At 51.3% G+C, this 25,014-nt stretch overlaps 1 protein-coding gene and 1 pseudogene across 1 annotated transcript in view; both read right to left on the bottom strand.

Moving 5' to 3' along the window:
* Positions 1–227: 227 nt before the first annotated feature.
* LOC136489039 (receptor-like cytoplasmic kinase 176) lies at positions 228–6,082 on the bottom strand (annotated as a pseudogene).
* Positions 6,083–6,494: 412 nt separating this feature from the next.
* The window catches only part of LOC136489038 (cysteine-rich receptor-like protein kinase 44), a 33,167-nt gene continuing 14,647 nt past the window's right edge, over positions 6,495–25,014 (bottom strand). The window contains exons 2-5 of the mRNA XM_066485784.1: positions 24,953–25,008; positions 7,472–7,700; positions 7,235–7,385; positions 6,495–7,108 (exon numbers count right to left, since the gene is read on the bottom strand). Coding sequence (XP_066341881.1) covers positions 6,725–7,108; positions 7,235–7,385; positions 7,472–7,700; positions 24,953–25,008 — 820 coding nt within the window. The 3' untranslated portion in view covers positions 6,495–6,724. The remainder of the gene's footprint in view (positions 7,109–7,234; positions 7,386–7,471; positions 7,701–24,952; positions 25,009–25,014) is intronic.

Here is a 25,014-nt window from a genome sequence, read left to right as displayed (position 1 = left end):
AAGAAGGCCGTGACCGAACGCCGTTTCGCGGGCAGCCTATGCCGAGTGTAGATATTTTGCCGAGAGTCTAGCACTCGGCAAAGAAGTCCTTTACCGAGTGTCCTTGTTTGCCGAGTGCCCGGCACTCGGCAAAGAACTCTTTGCCGAATGCAATTCTTTGCCGAGTGCAGCACTCAGCAAAGAAGGTCTTTACCGAGTGCCCGATGTTTTACACTCGGCAAAGAATTTTACACTCGGCAAAGTCTCTGTTTCCAGTAGTGATTGGACTTGAGATGTGCTCGTTTTATGTGTTGATCAATGGAGTCTCGAATTCCTTCGAGAACAGAGACCACCTTGTCCATGGACGGCCTCATCTTAGCATCCAAGACCAGGCACTCAAGAGCAAGGGCAGCGACTTTCTTCACCCCGCCTGTGGAGTATTCACCTCCTAGTCTGGTATCCACCAAACGGCATATCTTGCGCCCGTTTATGAGACGTGGCCGTGCCCATTCGACAAGATTCTGCTGCCCCTTCGGCCGGTTTATATCAAAGGCACAACGACCCGTCAGCAACTCCAGAAGCACTACCCCAAAACCGTAGATGTCGCTCTGCACAGTAAGTTCCCCTGAAAGTTTTCAATTGCTATTACGTTACAGGGATACTGCTTCAAAATACAAGCACTGAATATATTATTCTTGGGAAAAGGCAGCATTACAACATTTTGTGGCAGCCAAGTTAATGCTATAATGGGGAATACACAAAATATTACTCCATGTTTTGGATCCAAGACAAGCAAGTAGTGCTCAATTTCGGTGGGTTCGAATTATTTTCATGTAATTGTCTAAACCAAATATTTGTTACTGATTCTTGCGACACTAGTCCCATGCCGTGAGGATCAAGTTGATCTTGGTAAGCCTAGACTTTTGTGCGTTATATTAATTATTTTGTTCCTCTTAATGAAAAACATATATATACTTAGACGCGTTCTAAAAAAAATACAAGCAAATGTGTATAGCATTGGCGGGGGCATCAAAATTTGCATTTGAACGCTTACCTGTTGACAGATCATCCGGAGCTGCATAAGCATACGTTAGGGTTGCTGCTGTGGACACATAATCTCTCGCACCAATAGGACCATTTGATCCGAAACAAGATTAGCTTCGCATCATACGCCTGGCCAATAATATGATGCATCCCTTTCAGTAGACATCACTTACACCACCATGTATATAAAAATGAATTGCGGAGAATTGATGGCTCACTGTGGCTTACAGTGTCAAGGAGAATATTGCGAGTCATCATGTCTCTATAAACAGTTTTCGCAGAATGAAGGAAAGCTAGTCCTTTTGCAGCTCCAAGTGCAACCTTCAACCTTAGGTTCCATGAAAGAGGACTAGAACTAGATCCTATAATAATAAGGAAAAAAGGGATTCAGATAGCTGGCTGATAGTGTCTTTGGTTTTTCAGGCCACTGCAAAACTATAGTAGTTAACTCATGGCATTCAATGCCATTCATGCCGCATCTGATTCTGATTTTCACTATGGACTGAAATTATTTTCAGTTATCATTGTAAGAGATGTTTTACATCCTAATGAGCATACTTCATCATCATCTATACTACTTCGAATGTTTACATTACTTCCTAAAACATGATAAATTGATAACAGTTTCCTTCCAAGAAAGTGCCTCTGTGTGCCTTATTCGGCTTCCATTCAATAACGATCATGTATCTTTATATTTGTCTTGGACGCCCACATATGCAGGCATCTCCTACTAGTGTAGTGCTGTAGTTTATAAAGAACATACTATGGCAAGGGTAGTAGTTTATATTTGTCTTGTATTACTTACTCCGAGAAAGATGATTTTCCAAGCTCCCACGTTGCATATACTCGCACACTAGTATCTCCTGGTCGTCTTCCGTGCAGTAGCCAATGAGCTTAACAAGGTTGGGATGTGTAGACATACCTAGGTAATGAACTTTTGCCTATAAATAGAAACTTAAAAAATAAGAGAAAATACAAATATCTAAATAGCAAAATTAGAAACCTTTAGTAAATTCAAAGGCATCACAAAACGATGGATTTCCAATAGTAACTTCAAACAAAATGACTTAATTAGGATATAACAAGCTATAGACCGTATGAGTGCCTTACTCACTTGCAAACCCAGTTCATGTCTTTTCACAGCAATAGCCATTCCAAGGCCAGACAGGCAAGGTGACAGTGTTTCTTCATCAATCCAACCTTTAGAGATACCCCAGTACTCTTCTTCGTCACCGAGCACGCTGTCAGGTCGAAATGTTTTTGTGGCTAAACGGAGATCTGCAAAATTGAAGATCTTAACATTCGGAGGCACTGAAGCTGAAGAGGTTCGACTGCCGTAACTATTCCCATCTTTACCACCAGGGTTTGAGAATATCCCTGCACGTAATATATATTTAGTACTCGAGTTTCCACTCTGCCAAACAGGGGTATACCAAAATCAAGACACGGTATAATATTTTGTCCCTAATACCGTAATACGTTAAAATCTAGGGTGTCATGACAATCATCCAATGGCACGTCTAAGATTTTTGTAATTATGTTAGGCACAAAACAATTGATGTGCTCTTATCCTTAGCATGTTCATTGCCACGAAATGACCTTTAAATACGAGGGAATTCTTTGTGAGCCATTAAAAAATATCGCAATTCCCTGTGAGTCACTGAAAAAGTTCGGCGGACTTCAGCATCACGGCTCCAACTTTTTTTTGCCCTCCACTGCCGTCAGATTGGGCTCTAACGGTGTCAAACTGTAGGTGTGAAAAGTCGAAAATACCCTTAGGTCTAAATATGCCATTGATTTTTTAGTATCTTAACGACTTCAAATGGAAAAACTCAAAACTAGAAAGTTGTAGATCTCGTCGAGATCTATAATTTTCATATAAAAATTATCTTCATTTAATACCACAAAAAAGATATATTAATCATATCAAATAATATCTTTTTTGCAGAATTAAATGGAGATATTTTTATATGAAATTTATAGATCTCGACGAGATCTACAACTTTCTAGTTTTGAGTTTTTTTTCATTTGAAGTCGTTAAGATGCTCAAAAAAATTAATGGCATATTTAGACCTAAGGGTATTTTTGACTTTTCACACCTACAGTTTGACACCGTTAGAGCTCAATCTAACGGCAGTGGCATGAAGGGCAAAAAAAAAAATTAGAGCAGTGGCGCTGAAGTCCACCGAACTTTTTCAGTGGTTCACAAAGAATTGTAATCTTTTATAATGGCACACAGGGAATTTGCTTTTTAAATATCCATGTGCTCAGATGGATTCCCTGCTGATGAACCTCAGGCAGATGGTCCCTTTAGCTTTCCAAATTTGCAATGCAAAAACAGGCCAGCTATTTCTTGAGCACAACACTCTCAGAGGCCACTGTTACTATACCACAGCACGAACTCACATGGGGCTTGTTAAAAATACCAAATAGCATTAGAAGGTCGGACGTTAAAGAGTTCTAATGAACGGTCGGTTGTTATCTCATTTTTTCAATTTTCAATAATTTGTCGGCCGGTATTTTTATTTTGCTTCACCATTGTAAAGCGAAAAACAGGCCAGCTATTTCTATAGAGTAGTGGAAAAGGAATTTGATGTTTCTTTCAGTAATACTTATGATTTCAACAATACTTTGAACAAATCCGGTAATAGCTTAAGATGGCTTCAAATTAGAAGTAGAAGTAATATCAGCAGCAAAGATTAAGGCATCAAACAAAGTAGCTAAGCAGCAAAAAGAAAAAAAAAACAGAGAGATAAAACTGACCTTTCGACAATGTACCTGACTAAGGCAACATCATGTTTTTACTCTTGTTGTATCACTGTAGGGTTACTTTTTCAAAACAAAGGAGTAGGTTGCTGTTTGTTTGAACATTCCAAGAAATACAGTATTTGCTGATTTGAGCTACCAATGATGCTTTTGACGCTTGTGTGGTTATACCTTTGTTGTATAGGTAGAAGGTAGTTTTTCCATTATAAACAGGTTTCCATGTTGACAGCATGGAAACATTATACTGCATGCATTCAACTATTTTATAATAAAAATGGACCTAACTGTGGTACCTATCTGTTGATTTTAAAAGTAGCTTTATCTTCCCTTTGTTTCCGAAAATAATCTAGCTCTTCAATTGTATTTTTACCCTTGCATATCCTCTACTGCAACATTGGGAACCATCAATCTCTTGGTCAGCGGCCTGTGTGATATTCTTCATGGAGGAACACGTCTATTTTACCTGCATTTTCCTCCTTTGTTTCTTCCATATTTACATGGCACCTTGCAGGTTCTTGCTCTTTGTAATCATCAATGCCTGTTGGGAAAAGAGGAACCAAACAATTGTTCAGGTGAATATCTTCATCGATCTATTCATTTATCAATCATTTTACAAAAGTCTTAAAATGGAGAGATCTAGTTCAAACACTTGACTAAGTGTTATGCTGTTATGTTCATCTCATCTCGTGTAAGTCTATCTCTGGCCCCAAGGAAGATTCATAAAGCTTAGATCCCATCTGCTCTATAGATCCCCGCGGATGGCTGAATTGAGCACAGTGTTGATCTCAAACCACCGGGATGATGGATACGAGTCAAGCCGGTGCTAGGGTGGTTCTTGTTGGATTTAATTAGGTTTGTCCAATTTTTATTCAGCAATTAAATCAAAGAGAATTCCAAGATCAAAGTTGTAACAATTCTGTAGCTCGCTGTGTTTTCTAGCTAATTAGCTAGGTAGACTTGCGGTGGGGTCACTTTATTCTGAATAGGTGATAATTTAACCTATTTTTCTAGGAAGTGGATTGGTGTGTGTTGTATTCTGATGCTCGTTTCTCCTAATACAATGATACATGTGCCCTGTTTGTTTAAGCTTTTGGCCACTTTTAGATACTAGCTTGTGGACTTCTCAACAGCCAAATGACTCCCATAAGCCAAGGAAAAAGTCTACTCCACCCCCTCAACTATGGAAGGTGGTCTACATAACCCCCTCAACTATGAAACCGTCTGTTTTACCCCCTAAACTTTTCAAAACCGTCTAATTTACCCCATGGGCGGTTTTTCAGGGCGGTTTTGTTACAGTAACAGCGGGCCTGCTACAGTAACAGCGGGTTTGCTACAGTACCAGTGTTTTGAATTTTTTCTTTTTTTGTTTATTTTCGTTGAATTTTTGAAAAATCATAGTAAATCATAGAAAAATCGTAAAATAAAAAATCTAATTTTATTGGACTCTACATGAGTAGATCTACACGGTGAATATATAATACGGTATGTTTTAGTACAAATTTTTTTTGTAGCTTTAGATTAATTAGAAAATCCAATTTTGTCTGTAATTAATTAGAATTTATCTATAACTAAGTTATACATAGTCCAATGAGTACGAAATTTTTACTATAGTTCAAGCATACAATAATTAGCGTACCATAAAAATTTCACCACAATTGGACCATAGAAGCTGCAGCTATGAATTATTTCAATTAATTACAGACAAAATTAGATTTTCCAATTAATCTAAAGCTACAAAAAAAAATTTGTACTAAAACATACCGTATTATATATTCACTGTGTAGATCTACTCATGTGGAGTCTAATAAAATTAGATTTTTCATTTTACGATTTTTCTATGATTTACTATGATTTTTCAAAAATTCAACGAAAATAAACAAAAAAAAAAGGAAATTCAAAACAATGGTACTGTAGCAAACCCGCTGTTACTGTAGCAGACCCGCTGTTGCTGTAGCAAAACCGCCCTGAAAAACCGCCCAGGGGGTAAAACAGACGGTTTCATAGTTGAGGGGGTTATGTAGACCACCTTCCATAGTTGAGGGGGTGGAGTAGACTTTTTCCCATAAGCCAATAAGCTAAAAGAGCTTCTGGCTTCCTAGAGTTTTTTTTTTTTTTTGCTTTTAAAGATCCAGAATCTTCCTAAAAGCCCAAACCAACAGGCGCAAAACTCTCCTACATCTTTGAAAAAAATAAAATGGTAGTGTAACCTGTGCGTGATAAGGTCGCATGGGAACAAAAAAAACTTACTTGAGCTTCGGTATTGATACAAAACCTGCTTGCCTTTTAAGTCCGCTGTGTCTTATGAAGACAACAATATTTTAGAGAGGTTTCTCATGATTTAAACTTGCAGCAGTTTATATAAACATGATCAAATAACATTTGTTTCAAGAGATACGTAAATCACACTTTTTACTTGTTACATAGATAGCTCGTGTAATACATTATATTACGTGGGTTATGTGGGAAGTATTCCCCTCCGTTCCAAATATTAAGTTGTTTTTGTTAAGGTATAATAGTCAAAGGGCATTAGTGTAATCTCCTTAGTCTAGGATTTCCCTCATGTACTCTATATATTGTCCCCCTTTGGGCCTTAATAGTATCAATCCAGTTCAGTCTCCCTTTATTTGTAACAGTTTTAGCTTTATTAGGTAAATAAAAAAAACTATGTATGTAGAAAAACCAAAATGATTTACAATTTAGAACAACAGAGGGAGTATTGGGTCTTTCATTCAGGATTCCATGTTATAGAAATGCTACTAAGAGAGGGGCTGAGAAGGAAAGAAAAAAACAAATTTTCCTTCATGTGCTAAAATTAATATAATAGTACAAGACATGGGAAAAAGGATAGGAAGTATATGAGTGGTAAATTGGAAGATATGCCGGGTAGTCAGATTAGTCCTTCCACATCCACATAGAGTGAGCAAAGGAATATAAACTAATGGAAAGAAGAAGCAATGTAATATTTTAGGTGAAAGATAGTAAATTGTTCGGAGAAGCATTGTGTACACGCACATTGCTTTTGCAGATGACAACACAAGAATAGGATGACCAGTGTGATAGTATGTACCTGGCTTATAGGTGAGCTGTTGGCAATATTATTCATCTTACTTAGTTCATTGAAGGCGGATGTATCAAACTTGTTCAGTTCATCAAGAATCTCGCTTATAGTAGGCCTTTTCTCTCGATCAGCCTCCACACATCTTAATGCTATTTCAATGCATGTCTGAATTTCTTTTCTCAAACGACGGGCTGTCTTAATTTCTTGTGATGTATGTGCCGGGATTGTTTCCTGAAACCTCTTACACCAGTTTCCATGTACCTGCGATATTGACACATAATTACAGAAAAGCTTAGGTGGCATGACTGCAGCACAGGTAAGACAACAAATATTTTGTTGCAAAAAGGGACTGGTATTCAATTAAGACACAGCAAGTTTGTTTCCTACAAGCTCAATAAATCGTTGGGAGGGCATTTCATCGCTTTTTGTGTAGCCCTCAGGTCCTGCAACTATTTGTATGATGATAACACCCAAGCTGAATATGTCAAACTTGTTTGTGATTTTGTGGCTCGTGATGTACTCTGGTGGCATGTATCCGCTGCACGGTATGAAAATACAGTTAGATTTTTAATAAAAAAAAAGTTGGTAACAGAAGTTTATTGTTCTCATGAACAGTTAACTTACCGTGTTCCTATAACTGTTGACGTGACATGTGTTTGTGTTGAATCAAAGAGTTGTGACAAACCAAAATCCCCTATTTTAGGCACCATGTCCTCATCCAGCAATATATTCCCAGGCTTTAAGTCCAGATGATAAACAGGATGGTTAGATCCATTATGAAGGTAGTGTAAGCCCTCACAAATCCCCTTAATTATTTTGTAACGTGTGCACCAATTTAATCCGTGGGATTCATCTGTAGAAGCATGTATAAAGTGCACTATTGAAGAAGTAAATTGCAGAGATTACAAACAAAATCTTTTTTAAAGGGCTACATACAAAATCTTACTATTACTAATTATAGGCTACATTAATTCTCACTAGATATGCTAGAAAGAAAAGATCATTCCAAAAAATAAACAGAAACATCTAGCCTTTAGTTTGGTATTATGTAATCATTAGTGCTAATAATAGCTATTAGATCTATTATGTTTTATAAAAGAATCACCTACCTTTGCCATTATGAAAGAAATTTCAAAATTAAATTACCCACACTTGCATTAATAAAAGATTATTCATAATGACTCTCAAACTTTGTATCTATACCCAACTCTACTATTATGAAAGATAATTTAAAATAACTTTCTCATATTTTTCACGAATTACCCACATATGCCATTATAAAAAATAATACAAATTAATAAATTTGCATTTAAATTACCAATATATGCCATCATGAAAGAGATTAGAAAGTAAACCTTTTAATTTGTATATCAATTATCCACCTATGCATTTAAAAAAAATAACAAAAATATCTCTCAAATCCACATGTAAATGCTAATATAACCTATAACAAAAAATTAAGTCAACATCCATATATTTTTAAGTTACACACTTTGTACGTGCTTAAGTTAAAAGTAAACATAATATTTCACCATGTAGATCAAGTAAATATGTACGCATTAGATAAATATTTATTTTAATATCTTATGAAGCATGGAAAAAAATATGTAAGAAAGCGCATAGAAAGGACTAACAATTTTTAGTTATATCAATACTCCATGGTAATAAATTTCCTAAGTTATCTTAAATAAGTTTATACATTTTAAAGAAACTGTCGGTGTTTTGGAACCGGGGGTCCCTCAACCAACGAGTGAATTTGTGCTGCGTGCCCCTAATCCCGGATGGTGATGCAAAGAGACACAAGGTTTATACTGGTTCAGGCAATCGAGGCCCTACGTCCAGTCTGAGAGATCGATCTTGTATTCCTTGCACCTGAGTGCTCGTAGTAGGGGTTACAAGCTAGGTGAGAGAGGGAGCTAGCCCCAGGTCTCGGCGAGGGTGGTGCGGACTGCTTGAGACGTTGTTCCCAAGCAGCGTGGAAGCGTGTAGTTCTATTGGGACGTTCGTCTTCTTGTTGTTCCTCTCCTAGAAATGGCCCCAGCCCCTCCCTTTTATACTCTAAGGGAGGACCGGGACCGTACATAGGTTGCTACATAGCGCCTCTGTAAATGGGGTGGCGTGTCCGAGCCCTGTAGCCGGCCACTGTTGTGGTATGGTCGATGGAGTGGCCCCGTCCTTGCCGTGCGGAAGTGACATGCTGGTCATACTCGATCTTGTGCGTCGTGGGGCTCCAGTGCGGCTTGATGCAGGACATGGCGGGCGACGTGCCGGTCACCGTGTAATGACGTCGTAGGGAGCAGCGGCTCTGCAGATGCCGAGGCCGAGCCATCGTGGGGGGCTCGGTGGTCATGAACCCTCAGGCTGCCGAGCCCGTGAAGCAAGCTGTCGAGGCCTTGGGGGGAGTTATTGGCCCTGGGTACTGATTCCGAGGCCACAGTAGCCCAGACGTGGCTCCCCATGCTGCGTTGTCCTCGGAGCAGGAGTTGGCAGCACAGTGAGGCATGGGTGTCAACCATGTGCATGGTGGATAGCATAGTGACGGGTAACCCCTGCCCAGTCCGGGGGACGTGCAGGTCATCGCGTGATGACGTCGTAGGGGGCTGTGCTCTGTAGGTGCCGAGGCCAAGCCATCGTGGGGGGCTTTGGCGGACATGGGTCCCCAGGCTGTCGAGCCCCTGAAGCAAACTGCCGAGGCCTTGGAGGGAATTATTGCTCCTGGGTACTGATTCCGAGGCCACAGTAGCCCAGACGTGGCTCCCCACGCTGCGTTGTCCTCGGTGCAGGAGTTGGCAGCACAGTGAGGCATGGACGTCAACCCATGTGCACGGTGGTTAGTACAGTGGCGGGTAACCCCTGCCCCGTCCTGCCTCCTGTCCCATCGGCCACTCTGCTGTTCTGTGCCGGGCATGCGGCTGTTGTCAGGGGGAGCAGTTGGCTGAGTTGATGCGACACGACGTTTTGCCAGAGGAACGGGAGAAGGAAGAGGTAGCGGAGTGCTGCCGAGCCCGCCTTGCGCGAGACGGAGGGTCGGTGGGCCGGCCGAGGCTTTTGGCGGGGGATCGGCCGAGGCCCGTGGTGAGGGGGCCTCGGGCGAATCGGAGAATCGGCCGAGGCCCGCAGTGATGGGCCTCGGGCGAGTCGGAGAATCGGCCGAGGCCAGCAGCGTTTAGCTGGTTTCGATCTTTACGAAGTCTAAGCAGTCGTTTTTTGGATCTTGCTTAGGGTACCCCTTCTCACGGTATCCGACAGTAGCCCCCGAGCCTTGGGGGGAGTGGAGGCACTCCCCCTGAGGTTCTGACGAGAATTGGCTCTTGATAGTTCCTGTCGGGATGGTGTTTTGTTTTCAAGACTTCGGTGGGTGCGCGCGAGCGCACCCGCCGGGTGTAGCCCCCGAGGCCCTGGAGGAGTGATTTCACTTCTTCAGGGGCTTTTTTCTCTTTCGAGTGAGGCGTTTTCATCGTGTTTGCCGGGCCCGTGGGTGCGAGTTCGGATCGCGGGGCCTCGACGATGTTGCGGAAAGAGCCCCTTAGCCTCCGCCTGGAGCGAGAGGGCCGTCAGGGGTTCTCCCGACTTTTTATTCGACCCTCGCGCTTCCTTTTTGCTCGGAAGGAGGGGTGGAAGATGCCGTGCTACCCTTGGTGGGTGCGAGCGACGGCATTTCCGGTGAGCTGTTATCGGGTAAGTCCGAGTGGAGGCCCGTACCCCGTTCGCTGGGGGTCGGCTAGCGGTCCGGAGACGTGCTCCAAGAATACCGGCGGGTTTCTCTAGTGGGTGCCGAGGCCGTTCGCTGGGCCTCGGTGGCTCGGTGCCTCCCTACGGTGGGATCCCATTCGGAGACCTCCCTCCCTGCCGGTCTCGGACACGACACAGGGCGCGCTCGTACAGGCTTGCCCGTAGTCGTCCCTGACTCTTTTGCCCTAGGGCAGCTGTCGAAAACCCCTGGGGGCCCAGCCTTCGAACCCCTGGACCGTAACGGGCTCGGGTCGCTTGTTTTTTTTTCTTGGGTGCAGGAAGAGCCCCCGAGCCTCCGCACGGAGCGAGAGGGTGGTCAGGGGTCCTCCCGACTTTTTTGTCCGTCTCCCGCACGTCCTTTTCGCTCGGACGGGGGGCTGTTTGCCGAGCCCACTCGTGTGCGAGCCTGAGCCGCTGGGTCTCGGCAAAGTTGCAGGAGGAGCCCCCGAGTCTCTCGCACAGAGCGAGAGAGCGGTCAGAGGTCCCCTGGCTTTTGGTTCGCCCCTCGCGCGTGAGGGTCTGTCCGCCGAGCCCCCCTCGGGTGCGAGCCTAGGTCGCGGGGTCTCGGCGTCCTTTGCAGAAGGAGCTCCCTAGCCTCTGCACGGAGCAAGAGGGCCGTCAGGAGTTCTTCCGGCTTTTTGAACGACCCTCGCGCTTCCTTTTCGCTCGGAAGGAGGGTCTGTTTTGCCGAGCCTCCTCGTGTGCGAGCCCAAGTCGCTGGGCCTCGGCAATGTTCTGCAGAAAGAGTCCCTTAGCCTCTGCGCGGAGCAGGAGGGCCGTCAGGGGTTCTCCTGACTTTTTATTCGACCCTCGCGCTTCCTTTTCGCTCGGAAGGAGGGGTGGAAGATGCCAGGCTACCCTCGGTGGGCGCGAGCAACGGCATTTCCGGTGAGCTGTTATCGGGTAAGTCCGAGTGGAGGCCCGTACCCCGTTCGCTGGGGGTCGGCTAGCGGTCCGGAGACGCGCTCCAAGAGTACCGGAGGGTTTCTCTAGTGGGTGCCGAGGCCGTTCGCTGGGCCTCGGTGGCTCGGTGCCTCCCTACGGTGGGATCCCATTCGGAGACCTCCCTACCGGTCTCGGACACGACACAGGGCGTCCCAAGCGTTTCGCTTGCTTGGGCCTCGGCCTCGTATAGGCTCGCCCGTAGTCGCCCCTGACTCTGTTGCCCTGGGGCGGCTGTCGAAACCCCTAGGGGCCCAGTCTTCGAACCCCTGGACCGTAGCGGGCTCGGTGCCCAGTTCCTTTACCCGAAAGGAATCGGGTGGGGGCTATCCCTCTCCCTACGGCCAATAACGGCAGGCGCGCCTTTTGAGGCGGCTTTTTCGGGGAGGTGAAACAGCGCCTGTTGTTGCTGCGGTTGGACGCGACGTGGCTTCAGCCGACGGGACGTAACTGCACCCGCAATTAATGAGGGAGTGGGCGCGTGGGCGGTAAGATCGGATCTGGGTAACCGCAGCGGATTTTTTGGGGGAAACTTCCCCGATTTCGTCGCCCGGTGGTTTCGACTCGTCCCTGCATAAATACGCAAACAGCCTCGCCCTCCCCCTCCTTACCTTTTCCGCGTTCGCTTTTGCTGCCTCCGTGCCGTTGCTGAGAGCATAGAGCGCCGGGGAAGAGAAGGGCGAGGGCGAGAGACCGAAAGAGAGAGAGGGAGAGAGATTACCGCCGTAGCAGCGTCCTCCGCCGCGCAATGGCTGGTGGTCCCGTCATCCTCCCGGCGGATCCCTGGGAGCGGTCCGACGTCACCGAGGAGAAGCTGCAATCGCTCGTGGAGGCCGGTCTTCTTCGCCCGATCACCGACCCCGACGAGCCGGAGTGGATTGCTCCGGGGAACGAGCCGGAGCCGAGGCCACGCGACGGTTACGTGGTGAGCTTCGTCGTCTTCCACGAGCGAGGCTTCGGGTCGCCGGTGGATAACTTCATGCGGGCACTCCCGCACTACTATGGCGTGGAGCTGCACAATTTCAGCCCCAACTCCATCGCGCAGGCGGCCATCTTCGTCGCCGTCTGTGAGGGGTACCTGGGGATCGCTCCCCACTGGGAGTTGTGGCTCCACTTGTTTCGAGCGACGTTCACCACCAAGCCGGGGGGAACGAGGGGGGCTCGGAAGGCGCAGAGGGCCGGCGGCTGCACCCTTCACGTGCGCCAAGACCGGCAGTCCCTCTACATCCCGGCCCAACTGTCAACGTCCAACCGTCGTTGGTATGACGGCTGGTTCTACCTCCACAACGACGGCGGAGGACTTCCCCCTTATACCGGGCGGGTTGTAGAGAGTCAACCAGAGAAATGGGGGTACGGCGTCATCAAGGCCGATCAGCCTAGGCTGGAACCGCTCTTGAGGGCCTTGGGGAAGCTGCGTGACCACGGCCTTTCGGCGGCCGTGGTTGTGGCGGCTTTTCACCGCCGGAGGGTGTTGCCGCTGATGGCCCGGCGGCGGCGGCTGTTCGAGATGACCCCGGGCGATTCGATCGTCGGTGTCAAGATGTCCGCCTTCGCCCTTACCGACGACGAGACCCTGCGTCGGGTGAGAGAAGCGGTGGACGGGAAGCCGAAGATCGACGATTTGATGCCGTTCCCGATGCGCCCGTCGCGGGGGTATGTCTCGCTGGTAAGTTGGATGTTGTCGAGGCTTTCGCGGCCTTCTTGTTTTTCGCCTTTTTTTGTCTGTTGTCTTACTTCGTCGTTCTCACAGGGGATAAGAGACGTGCGAGGCTCCTCGCCACCCGTTCCCGAGGATGCCCGGCGGCGATCCGTGAACAGGGCGCGTGCCGAGGAGGAGAAGAAGAAGAAAGATGCCAAGGAGGCGAAGCGCACGAAGAAGATCCTTGCGCGCGAAAAGCTGGACGCCCGTCGCCGGCGTCAGAAGCTCGACGGTCTCCCGTTGGAACCGTCTCCCTCGTCGTCGGTGTCGGATTCTTCGAGCGACGGCGGCGGGTGCGAGGTGGGGACGGCCTGCCTGGAACACCTCCCCGACATCAGGGAGATGGTTCTCGGGGCGCCGGCAAGGAGCCTGACGCCCCTAGGAGGAGGAGGAGGTGTCCCGGGGCCAGTGGCGGCCCGTCCCGGGGCCGAGGCCGACACACCCGAGGCGCGGGTGTCGGAGGAGCGTGCCGTCAGCCCGATGGGTTCGACGGTGGAGGTGGAGCGGGTGACGGTGGGGGCGTCCCCATTATCTCCGCGAAGGGTCGAGGAGGTGCCGGGGTCCGACGGAGGCCAGCTGGCACTGGTGGACCCCGAGGCCGCGCTGCTGCCACCACCGCCGCCGTTGCAGAGGAGGCTGGCGGTGTCGAAGCGGCTGCATCCCTGTTCGCGGTAAGCGTCTTCTCTGGTGGAGTCCGTGGTACTTCTTGTTTGCCCCTTGGTTGCATGCTGACCTTGGGAGTGTCTTTTCTTCCAGTCAGACGCTTCTGGTGGGAGATCCTCCCTTGGCGCCCCATAAGGCGCTCAAGGTGAGCGTTAGCTCCTCCGCCCATCAGGCAGCGGAGGCGCAGGCTGGCGTGCGACGCGGCACGGCGTCGGGCGAAGCCGTTTTGGAGGAGGCGGCTGCCCAGGAAAAGGGGGCCGAGGCGGCCGCGGAGCGAGTGGAGGAGGAGCCCATGCCTCACGATGTTGTGGGTCTTGGGGCGAAGGAGGCTGGGGCGTCTGCTATTGCCGAGGCCATTGAGGGTGAGGCCAGAGCCCCCAAGACCTCCGACGTCAGGGCGGTGGACGCCGGGGCCATCGAGGTAGAGATGGCGGAGGCCAGAGCCCCCGGGTCCGTCGAGACCGAGGCGATGGAGATGGAGACAGAGCAAGTTTTGGCGCCGCCCCTGATTCAGGCAATCTCGTCTGATGATTCCTCCCATGGGAAGGAGGCGGCGGACGTCGAGGCGGCTGGTACCGTGGGGCAGCCAGTCCCAGATCCCGCCGAGGGGAGTTCGTCTCAGCCTGGAAGAGCAAGGCCGAGGGTAAGTTCCGCTGAACCATGTTCCTCGCTCCATTTGCTCTAGTTCGCGTTTGACTCCTGACCCCTCATCGCGACGTAAATCTGGAGAAAGAGGCCTCCCAGGCGGCTGAGGCCTCCGTCGCAGCGCAAGCAGCGCTGGATGTCGAGGTCCGGGAGCACGAGGCGCTGCGCAGCGCTGTCCGGACCGCCTGCGAGGCTCTGGACGTCGAGGAGGTCCAATCAGCTAGCTCCCTTGGGAGCCGCCTGATTGCGTTGAGCGGCCACGTCCGCGAGAGACTCCGAGGGGCGTTGCACACGGGTGTCAAGCGCGCCCTGGCCGTCGTCTCCTCGCACTACGCCATCAACCTCGAGGCTGTCAGCGACGGCTATGTGTTGCCAGAAGATGACGAGGAGGCTGATGCAGAGGTCGCGAGGCTGTTGGAGGCGGCCGAGGCACCTGGCACAGCGTTGGCTGGTCTGTTTGAAGAAGAGGTGGTCCCTCCCGCGCCAGCTGCCGATCCTTGAGTTTTGACCTGGGCCAAAAGGGGCCATGTAACCGGATTGCGTTAGTTGCTGTATCGTGACGTTTTTGTGGCCGTCGAGGCCTTTAAAGTATTTGCGTGCGTGGGTCTTTTAACCGTTTCTGTTCTACTTCGAGCATGTGCCCTCTGTCTCGATCTTGGGAACCCGTAAAGAAATTCCTCGGAACCTTATGCCGTCCTTTGGCGAAGGGTGGTGAGGGAGCTGCCGTAGCCCAGAGGCGTAGGCCGTTCTCACGACTCGACCGGCCCTTTGGCCTCGAGACAAGCTTTTGGTCTTTGGGTTTCTCGTGAAGGTCCCGTCGGAGCGCGAGAGAGTTTGGCGTAGAAAATTTTTTGAAAGACCATTAACAAACGGTGTTCGGGACTTAGGGGGTTCCCTCTTTCTAGCCCCCAAGGGAGGCCCGGCTTTGCAGAGGCAGAGCCGAGTCTCCCTTATAGCGCTATTGTGACGTCGAGCCCCTATTGATAGACAAGCTCTCTGTACAGAACTTCCTCGGAGCCTACGCTGTCCTTTGGGTGAAAAGGTGGTGAGGGAGTTGCCGTAGCCCGGAGGCATAGGCCGTTCTCACGGCTCAACCGGCCTTTTCACCTTTGAGACGATCATACGGTCCTTGGGTTCTATACAATCGGCTTGTCTATAAGGGGGGTTTCTCGAAAAATTATAACAACTAAGAACGCTTCTTTATTGTATTTTGAGAAACAATGTAAACAACGTTTGGAATTTTAAGGGTAGAAACGACGTAGCTGTTCTATGTTCCAAGCGTTGGTGAAGATTTCGCCCTTCTCGTTGGCTAACTTGTAGGTCCCGGGCTTCAGCACTTAAGCGACGATGTACGGCCCTTCCCAGGGTGGGGTCAGCTTGTGGCGGCCCTTGTTGCTCTGCCTCAGTCTCAGCACCAGGTCGCCCACCTTTAGGTCTCGGCTTCGGACGCGCCGGGCTTGGTAGCGTCGTAGGGCTTGCTGGTACCTGGCCGAGTGTAGCAGCGCGACGTCTCGGGCTTCCTCCAGTTGGTCGAGGGCGTCTTCGCAGGCAGTGCGGTTGCTTTGCTCGTTGTACGCCTGTAGCCTCGGGGAACCGTATTCTAGGTCAGTGGGGAGGATGGCCTCGGCTCCATAGACCAGGAAGAACGGTGTGAATCCCGTGGCTCGGCTCGGGGTATTTCTTAGGCTCCAGATGACTGACGGGAGTTCGGCAAGCCATTTCTTGCCAAACTTCTTCAACTGGTTGAATATCCTTGGCTTAAGGCCTTGTAGGATCATGCCGTTGGCACGCTCTACTTGGCCATTCGTCCTTGGGTGTCCTATGGCCGACCAGGCCACCCGGATGTGGTGGTCGCCGCAGAACGTTAGGAACTTGCGACCGGTGAATTGTGTCCCATTGTCAGTGATGATGGTGTTAGGAACCCCGAACCTGTGGATGATATCCGTAAAGAACAGCACCGCTTGCTCGGATTTGATCTGAGTGATCGGACGAGCCTCGATCCATTTGGAGAATTTGTCGACGGCTATCAGCAGATGGGTATAGCCCCCGGGTGCCTTCTGCAGAGGCCCAACCATGTCTAGCCCCCACACAGCGAATGGCCATGTGATGGGGATGGTTTGGAGGGCTTGGGCCGGGAGGTGCGTCTGTCGAGCGTAGTACTGGCATCCCTCGCAGGAGCGTACTAGCTTCGTGGCGTCGGCCACCGTGGTTGGCCAATAGAAGCCTTAGCGGAAGGCGTTACCCACGAGCGTCCGAGGTGCCGCGTGGTGCCCGCAGACTCCCGCGTGCAAGTCCCAAAGTAAGGATTGGCCAGCCTCGGTGGTGATGCATCGTTGGAGAATACCAGACGGGCTACGCCTATACAACTCGCCGTCGCAGAGGACGTAAGTCTTGGCGCGTCGCGCAAGCCGTCGGGCCTCGGATCTGTCCGCAGGAAGCTCTCCCTGAACGAGGCGATCAAGGAAAGGGACTCGCCAGTCCGTTCCTTGGTCGGCCTTGGGAGGCTCTGCGTCAATCGCCATGGCCTCGGGCTTGGCTGGCGAGGTCTCGGTGGTAGAGGGGGCCTCGAGCCCTGCGGTGGGCTCGGTCGATGGGCCTTCTTCTATCGCCGAGGCGTAGTCGACGGATGGCTTGTGGAGGTCTCTGGCGAAGACGTTCGGGGGAACCGGGGTCCGTGCCGACGCCATCTTTGCTAGTTTGTCTGCGGCCTCGTTGAACTTTCGAGCGACGTGGTTGAGTTTGAGGCCGTCGAACTTGTCCTCCAGGCGACGTACTATCGTGCAGTACGCCTTCATTTTGGGGTCATGGCAGCTTGACTCTTTCATCACCTGATCGACGACGAGCTGCGAATCACCCCGTACTTCGAGACGCCGCACTCCAAGCTCGATGGCGATTTGTAGGCCGTTGACGAGGGCCTCGTATTCGGCCACATTGTTGGAGGCGGCGAAGTGAAGCCGGATCATGTAGCGCATGTGTACTCCAAGGGGCGAGACCAGGAGCAGGCCCGCGCCAGCCCCAGTCTTCATCAGAGACCCGTCGAAGTACATGGTCCAGCATTCTGATTGGATTTGAACGGGTGGCAGTTGCGTGTCGGTCCATTCGGCTACAAAGTCGGCCAGGACCTGTGATTTGATCGCTTTCCGAGGCGCGAAAGACAAGGTTTCCCCCATGAGTTCAACAGCCCACTTGGCTATTCTACCCGAGGCCTCCCGGTTTTGGATTATCTCTCCCAGAGGAAAAGACGACACCACAGTCACTGGGTGGGACTCAAAGTAGTGACGCAGCTTGCGTCGAGCCAAGACTACGGTGTAAACCAGCTTCTGGATGTGGGGGTAACATGTCTTAGTCTCGGAGAGCACCTCGCTGATGAAGTAGACAGGTCGCTGGACGGGTAGAGCATGTCCCTTCTCCTGCCTCTCGACTACTACGGCCGCGCTGACCACTTGGGTTGTCGCGGTGACGTAGAGTAAGAGGTGCTCGCCCTTGGTGGGCGGAACCAGGACAGGGGGGTTGGTGAGCAGTGCTTTGAGCCTGGCGAGGGCTTCCTCGGCCTCGGTGGTCCAAGAAAAGCGCTCGGACTTTCTCAAGAGGCGGTACAGGGGCAGGCCTTTTTCGCCGAGGCGCGAGATGAAGCGGCTTAGGGCCGCGAGGTATCCCATGACCCTCTGCACCCCTTTGAGGTCTCGGATCGGGCCCATGTTGGTCACGGCCGAGACCTTCTCCGGGTTGGCCTCGATTCCACGTTCCGAGACTATGAATCCCAAGAGCATGCCTCGGGGAACCCCGAAGACGCACTTCTCGGGGTTGAGCTTGATGCCCTTCTCTCTGAGACATGTGAAGGCAGTCTCCAAGTCGCCGACGAGATCACCGGCCTTCCTGGACTTGACTACGATGTCATCCACGTAGGCCTCGACGGTTCGCCCGATGTGTTCGCCAAAGACTTGGATCATGCACCGCTGGTAAGTAGCCCCTGCGTTTCTGAGGCCAAACGGCATGGTCACGTAGCAGTACATGCCGAATGGAGTGATGAAAGAAGTCGCGAGCTGGTCGGACTCTTTCATCTTGATTTGATGATAACCAAAATACGCATCAAGGAAGGAGAGGGTTTCGCATCCTGCAGTGGAGTCGACGATTTGGTCAATTCGTGGTAGTGGGAACGGGACCTTCGGGCACGCTTTATTTAGACCAGTGTAGTCCACGCACATCCTCCACTTGCCACTTTTCTTCCTGACTAATACGGGGTTAGCCAACCACTCTGGATGGAATACTTCCTTGATGAACCCGGCTGCTACGAGCTTCTACACTTCTTCGCCGATAGCCCTGCGCTTCTCCTCGTCGAACCGGCGCAGGCGCTGTCTCGCCGGTCTGGAGCCCGCCCGGATATCTAAGGCGTGCTCGGCGACCTCCCTTGGTATGCCCGGCATGTCCGAGGGGCTCCATGCGAACATATCGACGTTCGCACGGAGAAAGTCGACGAGCACGGCCTCCTATTTGCTGTCGAGGGTGGCGCTGACCTTCAGTCCCCGGCCGTCGGGGACTGTGGGATCGACAGGGACGAGCTTGACGTCCTCCGCGGGCTCGAAGGTCCCGACGCACCGCTTGGCGTCGGGAACCTCGTTAGCAAGCTGGTCGAGATCGGCGATGAGGGCCTCGGCCTCCGCGATGGCCTCGGCGTACTCGATGCACTCGACGTCGCAGTCGTATGCATGTTCGTACGTGGACTCGACGGTGATGATGCCGTTGGGGCCTGGCATCTTGAGCTTGAGGTAGGTGTAGTTGGGGACCACCATGAACTTGGCGTAGCACGGGCGCCCCAAGATGGCGTGGTAAGCCCCCTTGAATCCAACCACCTCGAAGGTGAGGACCTCCTTGCGGTAGTTGGAGGGAGTGCCAAAGCAGACGGGTAAGTCGATGCGCCCGAGGGGTTGTGTGCGCTTTCCTGGCACGATGCCGTGGAAGGGCGCGGAACTGCCTTGAAGCCGTGACTGGTCGAGCTCCAGGAGCTCCAGAGTGTTGACGTAGAGGATATTGAGGCCGCTGCCTCCGTCCATGAGCACTTTGGTGAGCCGGGTGTTGCCAATGATCGGGTCGATGACAAGAGGGTACTGCCCGGGATTCGGAACATAATCGGGGTGGTCATCCCGATCAAAGGTGACTGCTTCCCGAGACCAATCGAGGTACCGGGGGGTGGCTACCTTGACCGAGAAGACCTCCCGGCGTTCCCTCTTTCGCTGGCGCGCCGTGAGGCATGCCGAGGGTCCGCCAAAGATCATGAAGGCGTTGCGTACCTCGGGGAACCCATCATCTTTATCGCCATCCCTCTCACCGGCGCCCCTTTTCCTGGCGTCCTCGTCGTCGGGGAGCCCAAGCCTGGCGTAGTAACGCCAGAGCATGGTGCATTCCTCGAGAGCATGCTTCACCGGACCTTGATGGTAAGGACAGGGCTTCTTCAGCATGTCGTCAAATAACCCGGGGCCGCGGGGGCCTCGGGGATTCCTGCGATCTGTTGTGGCGGCATGGACGGCCTCGAGGACCTCCTGCTTCCCTGGGCGACCCTTCTTCTTTCTCTTGGGGACGCGGGTGGGCGAGGCCTGGGGGGCCTCGTCCTTCTGCTTCCCCTTGGCGTCGTTGTTGGGGAAGATGGCCCCAACCGCCTCTTCGCCCGAGGCGAAGTTGGTGGCGATGTCGAGGAGTGCGGCTGCTGTGGTTGGTACGTTCCGGCCCAATTCTCGGACCAGGTCTCGGCAGGAGGTGCCAGAGAGGAATGCTTGGACGATCTCCGAGTCACCGACGCGGGGCAACTCGGTGCATTTCTTGGAGAAGCGCCGGATGAAATCTCGAAGAGACTCGTCCGGCTTCTGGCGGCAACCTTTGAGGTCCCAGGAGTTCCCGGGGCGCACATAGGTGCCCTGGAAATTCCCGACGAAGACCCTCACCAAGTCGTGCCAGTCGTGGATTTGTGCGGGGGGAAGGTGTTCGAGCCAGGCTCGCGCTGAGTCTGACAAGAACAAAGGGAGGTTGCGGATGATGAGCAGGTCATCGTCCGCACCACCTAGCTGACAAGCCAGGCGATAATCGGCTAGCCATAGCTCAGGGTTCATTTCGCCGCTATACTTTGTGAGGTTGGCAGGTTGCCTGAATCGGGCTGGGAAGTGCGCGTTGCGGATGGCTCTACTAAAGACTCGAGGGCCAGGTGGCTCGGGAGAAGGACTGCGGTCCTCTTCACTGTCGTAGCGACCGCCTCGGTGTGGGTGGTAGCCCCGGGCAGCTCCGTCGTCGTGGCGCCGTCGCCTGCCAACTACCTCGTGGTCGCCTTGTACCTCGCGTTGGTGTCCAGGTCGGTCGCGCACCGAGAGGGCCCTGTTGACCGTCGGTGCGCGAGTGGGCTCGGGACGGACCGAGGCATCCTGGCCTTGGCGAGGTCGTGCCGTGGGTTGCTCCGAAGTGCCTCCACGTCGGCGGGAGGCGGAACTTTTGGCCTGCTGCATTGCTGCGGTCTCGAGGAGGTCGCGGAGCTCTCCGCGGACCCGTCGCCCCTCGGTGGTGGAGGGCTCGGGCATTGCTCGGACCAGCATCGCAGCCGCTGCGACATTCTGGCTAGCGCGGTTAAAGATTGGGGGCGGCTCATCCCCCTCGTTGTCGTTGATACGGTGATAGACGTTGCGGGCCCTCCGTCGGGCTCCTCCGCCTTCTCCGCGCTCTTGCTGCTCCTGCTCGAGAGTGTCCCGTAGCTGTTGCAGAAGGAGTCGGTCTTGTTCAACCTTGGCTTGAAGCTCACGGAGCTGCTCCAAGTCTGGGCGTCGATGCTCCATGCGGACGGGATTCTCGTTCCGTGCTGTCGGGGCTTCGGGACGCGGAGGTGTGGCATCACCCGCCCCTGCTCGGGGCGGGGAATGGTTGCCTGTCCTCTCCTCCTCTTCGCCTGCCCTTGGCATCCCGAGCCCGACGTGGAAGCACTCACGGGATGGATCGTGAGTCCCCTCATCGTCGGAGTCGGAATAGCCAAGGCAGTAGTCGCCTGCGGCCAAGAATTGGCGCAAAGCCCCAGGGTTGTGGAATTCGGAGAAATCCACCCCGGGCCATGCCTCGTCCTCGTCCGAGGAGTCGGAGTGGGTGCTTAGGTCGAGAGCGAAGCGCTGGCGGCGTTCCGAGGGGTGCTCGTGAGCGGCAGCGTAAGCGTAGGCATAAGAGGTGGCGGCATTTCTCAACCCAAAGGGGTATGGGGACGGGGCCGTCTCCAGATTCTGCCCCGCCGGGGTCGGCTCTTCAGGGAGTGGCGGAGCGGGGTTAGACGACTGGGCATCACCGTAAGCCACCGGCGATTTTCCTTTGTCCAGGCTCAGGTCAGACAGGTCCCCAGCCAGGGACCCCGTACCAACAGCTGGTCGTAGGATATCGGCGGGGAGTGGCGCGCCACCCCAGGCTCGTGTAGCGTCGGGGTGGACTTGCTCGCGCCGTGCCTGGCGAGCGTGGCGAGAGCGGCCGCCCGGGCGCCGCCTGCGCCTGGGCTGCCGGGGCGCGACTTCGTCGTCGGACGGTGGGGTTCAAGGAGTGAGGAGCACCATGTCGTACTCATGCCCTAGAGACATGAACTCTAGGCTCCCGAACCAAACTATGGTGCCGAGACGCAATGGTCGTATGTGGTCTGCCATCCGGAACTTGCGAGGATGACGAAGCTGACACGCAGAACCCCTACCTGGCGCGCCAACTGTCGGTGTTTTGGAACCGGGGGTCCCTCAACCAACGAGTGAATTTATGCTGCGTGCCCCTAATCCCGGATGGTGATGCAAAGAGACACAAGGTTTATACTGGTTCAGGCAATCGAGGCCCTACGTCCAGTCTGAGAGATCGATCTTGTATTTCTTGCACCTGAGTGCTCATAGTAGGGGTTACAAGCTAGGTGAGAGAGGGAGCTAGCCCCAGGTCTCGGCGAGGGTGGTGCGGACTGCTTGAGACGTTGTTCCCAAGCAGCGTGGAAGCGTGTAGTTCTATTGGGACGTTCGTCTTCTTGTTGTTCCTCTCCTAGAAATGGCCCCAGTCCCTCCCTTTTATACTCTAAGGGAGGACCGGGACCGTACATAGGTTGCTACATAGCGCCTCTGTAAATGGGGTGGCGTGTCCGAGCCCTGTAGCCGGCCACTGTTGTGGTATGGTCGATGGAGTGGCCCTGTCCTTGCCGTGCGGAAGTGACATGCTGGTCATACTCGATCTTGTGCGTCGTGGGGCTCCAGTGCGGCTTGATGCAGGACATGGCGGGCGACGTGCCGGTCACCGTGTAATGACGTCGTAGGGAGCAGCGGCTCTACAGATGCCGAGGCCGAGCCATCGTGGGGGGCTCGGTGGTCATGAACCCTCAGGTTGCCGAGCCCGTGAAGCAAGCTGTCGAGGCCTTGGGGGGAGTTATTGGCCCTGGGTACTGATTCCGAGGCCACAGTAGCCCAGACGTGGCTCCCCATGCTGCGTTGTCCTCGGAGCAGGAGTTGGCAGCACAGTGAGGCATGGGTGTCAACCATGTGCATGGTGGATAGCATAGTGACGGGTAACCCCTGCCCAGTCCGGGGGACGTGCAGGTCATCGTGTGATGACGTCGTAGGGGGCTGTGCTCTGTAGGTGCCGAGGCCAAGCCATCGTGGGAGGCTTTGGCGGACATGGGTCCCCAGGCTGTCGAGCCCCTGAAGCAAACTGCCGAGGCCTTGGAGGGAATTATTGCTCCTGGGTACTGATTCCGAGGCCACAGTAGCCCAGACGTGGCTCCCCACGCTGCGTTGTCCTCGGTGCAGGAGTTGGCAGCACAGTGAGGCATGGGCGTCAACCTATGTGCACGGTGGTTAGTACAGTGGCGGGTAACCCCTGCCCCGTCCTGCCTCCTATCCCATCGGCCACTCTGCTGTTCTGTGCCGGGCATGCGGCTGTTGTCAGGGGGAGCAGTTGGCTGAGTTGATGCGACACGACGTTTTGCCAGAGGAACGGGAGAAGGAAGAGGTAGCGGAGTGCTGCCGAGCCCGCCTTGCGCGAGACGGAGGGTCGGTGGGCCGGCCGAGGCTTTTGGCGGGGGATCGGCCGAGGCCCGTGGTGAGGGGGCCTCGGGCGAATCGGAGAATCGGCCGAGGCCCGCGGTGATGGGCCTCGGGCGAGTCGGAGAATCGGCCGAGGCCAGCAGCGTTTAGCTGGTTTCGATCTTTACGAAGTCTAAGCAGTCGTTTTTTGGATCTTGCTTAGGGTACCCCTTCTCACGGTATCCGACAGAAACATTATGTCATAGCAATATTAACAATTTAATTTAAACACTATATTATAAAATAATACTACTAACACATATAATTTTTTGCTATGACAAATCCAACATTTAGAGTGCCATGGTGCAAGGAAAAACTACTATTTGAGACATTGTAAAAGCCAATGGGGTAGTCTTGGGCATATAATATTTCTTAATAAAATAAAAAAGAAATTTTGAATAAATGATACATAAGCAATAGTGTTTGAACTTAATACATATTGCGCATGAAAAAAAATAAATTCTATAAATTCTAACCATAGTTCCCATGTAGAGCCTCCACGTTAAGCCTCACAAGACCCGCTATAATAATAAAAAATATTCTAGAAATTCTCAAAAATATCAAAAACGTCTAACCATCAATTATGTAGACTCTAATCACTATTGGCAAATTTCAAATGACTGGTTATGCCATCCTAATAGTTAAGAGTGCAGGTTACGATATCAAATCCCTATTATTTAAAAAGTACAAAGGATGGATAATCTTGAGGATAAAAAATCTGTAGCAAACCAGATAAAATTTGAAAAAACAAAATTTAGATGCACGACATCATAATATATGAGCTGCAACAAGAGCCACCATAATTGAAGATAAGGTTTAAACGTAATGCATATTGAATATACACAAAGATGTTGTGCAAAAGAAAAAAACTATGGATATTAATGAAAAACATATAGATCAATAATTAGTAAGTTCGTTATGATCGTATAAAGACTACAAAGTATCTATTATGCCTATTATGTTAGAAAATAAATAAAGAAAATACAATTTAATATAAACATTTTTATTAGTAAGCGGCATTAAGCAATAATTGATACTCCCTCCATCCCAAATTTAAGAATCTTGGAGAGTCAAAGCATCTCAAGTTTGACCAAGTTTATATAATAAGATAATAACATTTATGATACCAACTAAGTACCAATAGATTCTTTGTTAATTATATTTTTATAGTATACCTATTTGATGTCATAAATCTTTGTAATTTTTTTTATAATTTTGGTCAAACTTGAGAAGCTTTGACTCTCCAAGATTCTTGGAATGACTTACAATTTGGGATGGAGGGAGTACTTAATATCTTCTATAAAACTCTAGCCATGCAAGAGCATGGTTTGATGGACTAGTAACAGTCTAATTTGAGAACCATCATACCTGAGAGATGGTTTTCAAGGTTTCCACCCTGCAAGTATTCAAGACATAGAATTCTTCTTCCA

Source organism: Miscanthus floridulus, chromosome 10 (assembly GCF_019320115.1).
Source record: "Miscanthus floridulus cultivar M001 chromosome 10, ASM1932011v1, whole genome shotgun sequence".
Lineage (NCBI taxonomy): Eukaryota > Viridiplantae > Streptophyta > Magnoliopsida > Poales > Poaceae > Miscanthus > Miscanthus floridulus.
This window is presented reverse-complemented; position numbering and strand designations above follow the sequence as displayed.